This window comes from Pterocles gutturalis, unplaced genomic scaffold, assembly GCF_000699245.1.
Source record: "Pterocles gutturalis isolate BGI_N339 unplaced genomic scaffold, ASM69924v1 scaffold40030, whole genome shotgun sequence".
Classification (NCBI taxonomy): domain Eukaryota; kingdom Metazoa; phylum Chordata; class Aves; order Pterocliformes; family Pteroclidae; genus Pterocles; species Pterocles gutturalis.
The window spans coordinates 8,511-12,710 of record NW_010144696.1 but is presented as its reverse complement, the minus strand read 5'-3'; the positions used below and the strand labels follow the sequence as shown (position 1 = coordinate 12,710).

Below are 4,200 nucleotides of genomic sequence, written 5' to 3'. Positions count from 1 at the left end.
CCGCTTTGGTGCCAATGAGAGACCCCGCAGTTACCCGGCCAACACCACCTCTGCCTCGACAGAGCCCAGGTACAACCAGCCTGCGACGTCTTCCCACTCGCCTCCCCCTGACCCTCTGCCCTGCACCGCCGTGGCCGGTTCGCCTGTCAGCGAGAGTCACCACGGGGTGAAAAACTCCCTCGCCAACTCCACCAGCACTTCGTCCAATTCCAGCAGCAACACACACATCAGCAGAGACGGGGTTGGCACCTCGTCTGGGACTGAGGAAGACACTCCAGCAAGCAGCGAGCAGGCAAGTGCCCCGACCGACCAAAGCACAGCCCAGCCTTCACAGCCCCAGATCTACCCGTGGATGCGAAAACTGCACATAAGTCATGGTAAAGCAAATACCTCAAATACCCTGTTCTTTATTTCTCTGGAGGAAAAGGAGGATTTAATGTAAACCGGGTGGCTGCGCCGAGCAAGGTCGGGGAGAGGGGGAGAGAAGTGCGTGAGAGCGGGCAGCCTCCGAGCACAGCACAACTCTGCTCGGAAGGAAGCACGCTCCCTTCTCTGGGCGAGTCCCCCCTCCAAAAAGAGAGAAAAAAAAACCAAACCAAAACAAAAACCTCCCGGCCCCAAAACCACAGCTCTCCTGGCTCCCAGCGCCGGCCCCGGGCGGGCAGCGGAGGACGAGAAAGCGCCTTCCCGAAGGGAAATCGGGAGCAGAAGCTGCTCCCGGCTCTCCTCTGGAAGGGGAATCCTCCAGTGGGAACGGCACGGCTGACCCCATTTATTTTGCCGAGCGGTATTAAAAAGAGAATAGGAGAGGGCGAGGAGGGCAGTTTTCACTGCTGGGAAGCCGTGGGGGAGGGGGACGACTCGCCCCAAACTCCAGGGGAGTAAGCTTGAGGGGCGCGGGGAAGGGGAGCAACTTTCAGCCCCGGGTATCTGCCTTGCCCTCGGTGCCGGGGGAACAGCTGGGGGCTCGCTGCTTCCGAGAGCTTTCCCCAGCTCAGCCGCGGGAAAGGGCTGCACTCTTCAGCTTTGCTTTCCCAGCCCTGAAAACCCAGCTAGGAGCAGCAGAGGCATCCTCCAAGTCAGCTTATCCGGGGGAGGGGGGGCGGAATTAGCCTTAAAAAAAACCCCAAAACAAAAAAACTCTGAAAATTTCAATTTAAAAAATCGAACCCGAAATTCAAGCAAAAACGTACCGAGACCACCTAATCCCCCTCCCCCAAGCCTTTTCTAAAAAGTGCTGGAGGAGGAAACTTGTTGAGCGTTTATCCAAACCAGAAACAAAACCGAGCAGGACAGAGTAACGGTCCGGGTCGCTGGTAGCTGCAGTAAGACTCGAAGGCTCCGAGTGGCTGCTGAGAATCTAAATCATGTACTTTTCTCTTCCAGACAACATAGGGGGACCAGAAGGGAAAAGGGCTCGGACTGCTTACACCCGCTATCAGACCTTGGAGCTGGAAAAGGAATTTCACTTCAATAGATACCTGACCCGCAGAAGAAGGATTGAAATAGCACATGCTCTTTGCCTCTCAGAGAGACAAATAAAGATCTGGTTCCAAAACAGGAGAATGAAATGGAAAAAGGATAATAAGCTGAAAAGTATGAGCATGGCAGCTGCAGGAGGGGCATTCCGTCCCTAAGCGTTTGATCAATTAAAAGTACTGAGCAGTATTAGCTGACCCTGCGTCTCATGTCAGTACTAAGTTGACTTTCTAAAACTTCCTTGTGTTACTTCTGTGAAGAAACCCTGTTCTTGTCGCCCTTATTCATCTTTTAATCATGAGCCTGTTTATTACCATTCTCTCGCGTGTATAAGTAGATCTGCTTTTACCGTACATTTCTTTGTCTTGAATGGCTTTGTCTTGGAAAAAATAATAGATGTTTTAACTTATTTATATGAAGCGAGCTGTGTTACTTGAAGTAACTGTTAAAACAAAACAAAACTAAACAAAAAAGAAGAAAAAAAAAGAAGGTTAAAAAAAAAAAGGAGAGAAAGAAACCCTCCCCCGGTTTAGTACAAATGTTATGTGTTGCACTCAACCTGTTTAACTGTGCATGTGTGGTCAAGTGTTAATGTCTGTATAGCTCCAAGCTGTTAAAAATATTTTTATTCAAACTACCTATATAATTCCTGTGTAATTAATGCTGTTGTAGAGGTGAAATGATGAAATCAACTGAACTTGTCCTACGTGTAGTGAATAGTGAATCTGTGACGAAAACTGTGATTCCAAGCAGTATGTCCTTGCTGTGCCTTTGTATATGACTCTTTGCACGAACTCTTAGAAGTGGCTCTTATTAAGCGCAGCTTCTGTGATGTATGTTTTTTGTGAACAAAGTTACAAATATAGTCAAGTCTGGCTGTTTGAGCAAACTGTGATCAGCTTTTTTTTTTTTTAATTTGTTTTTAAAAAAAACTGACTGGAAATAAAAAAAAATAAACTTTCTATTGTAAAGTTTTTGTGATCTGGTTTGTGCAAAGCAAGAAGTTGTGCTTCCTGATTTGCCTCTGAAAAAAAATATTAACCAGTGCGGAGCTTATAATAATATTTTACCTGGCTCCTGTTGCACGTTGCAAATGGTGGATGCTGCGATTGTCCACTACTAGTATTTTTGACTGAAAGTTTGACCGTTAGTCCTTACTTGTTTCTCAATAGGTGGAAAGCTGCGTCGCAGGACCACAATCAACACCCTTTGTGGGTAAATCAACTGTTAGCTATTTGCTGATGGTTGGAAAAAAAAAACAAAAAACAAAAACCAAAAAAAAACCCAAACCAAACAACCAGCCATGTGCTTTGTTAAAACACGCTGCTAACTCCAAGAGGTGTTTGCATCACTCTAGAATTTCTCCCGTCGTTTCATTAAGTATATTTGCAGGACAGCCAAGTCCGAGCCCTCTGCTAGTTGTAACCCTTGTTAGCCACGTTCCCACTTTTCACCCTTTAAAGATTTTTGTCTTTCTTCGCTACAATTAGTTTGCTATAAACGTAATGTTACTTACCCCATCAGAGCTTGAATGGTTAACTCTTCTGAGCTTCTAAGAGCAACTAAAGATTTGCACATTTACTGACTGGTTACATTGATGCCTTCCCTTAAAAGTTATAAAACAGTAAACTTTATAAGCCCCAGTTCCGGCTATATGACATTTGGGTGCCAAATGAATAGGGTTTTGTCTATGAATTAGATCGTAAAATCATCCATAGCACAGACAGATAGGCTCACTGGCTATAAAAAGTCACGTGGTGCCATTAAAGTAAGTTTTATGGTTTTGGGGAGTTGACATCCAACATTATATACCACATAACATATAATCTCACTGACGCTGGACTTCATTTGACTCTTTTGCAGGCTACGTGTACCTCCTGGCCATTCAAATTGTCAGGTTTAGGGACAGAAGTATCCAAACCACAAGTTCTCAGTACTGTATGAAAAATGGCTCCTTGCAAGTCAAAGGTAAGTTTTGTGCACAAGTTCCTTGAAGTTTATTTGTACAGTGGGGAACCCGAGGCTCCCGCTCTCTCTCGTTGCTTCTCGCCTCTTTCTTTCTTTCTTTCTTTCTTTCTTTCTTTCTTTTTTTTTTTCCCTTCCTCTCTGCCTGGAGCTTTTCAGGACGGTCCCACCGAGCCCGAGAGGCAGAATCAACCATTAATGATCCAGGTTGTGCTGCAAATCGCCCCCATCCCTTCACTTGCAGCAGTTAGCTCTCTATTTTAACGATCAAATCAAAGTAAACCACAATAAGCGACTTTGGCAGAGATGGATTTTGGGGCCTAGCTTTAATCACTTTGACTACCGCAGAAGATAATTACTTCCTTTGCTCCAATAGACTCTCCAAGTTTGGAGAGGTTTTGTTTAGCAAAGAGTAGTTACTGCAGGCGATTAAAAAAAAAAGGAAACAAAATAGATAGGGCTTGATATTATCTGGGCAGTGTCTTATGGAGGCATGATAGAGTTGGAGGCATGCTGATATGATAATAATATATGAATTGGTGAAATATGTTGCACATCAGACCTAGTATTAAAATGGCACAGACTGTACTGGGGCTCTTAAGATTCCTATTTTCTGCATTGAGTTGTGCAGAAAGCTTTAGCTATGTATATATGTCCGTCTGTGAGTGGGTAGTGTGTTTTGTTATATTGTTGCAGTAACTTTTTCCAGATCCTATGTATAATTGCATAAATATAAATACATTTAAATTACGTCCA

At 44.6% G+C, this 4,200-nt stretch overlaps 1 protein-coding gene across 1 annotated transcript in view; it reads left to right on the top strand.

Annotated features, from left to right (window-relative positions):
- The window catches only part of HOXA5 (homeobox A5), a 2,035-nt gene extending 173 nt beyond the window's left edge, over positions 1-1,862 (top strand). The window contains 2 exon segments of the mRNA XM_010085175.1: positions 1-377; positions 1,387-1,862. The exon segment at positions 1-377 is cut by the window's left edge and continues 173 nt beyond it. Of these exon segments, the coding sequence (XP_010083477.1) occupies positions 1-377; positions 1,387-1,637 (628 nt within the window). The 3' untranslated portion in view covers positions 1,638-1,862.
- Positions 1,863-4,200: the final 2,338 nt, after the last annotated feature.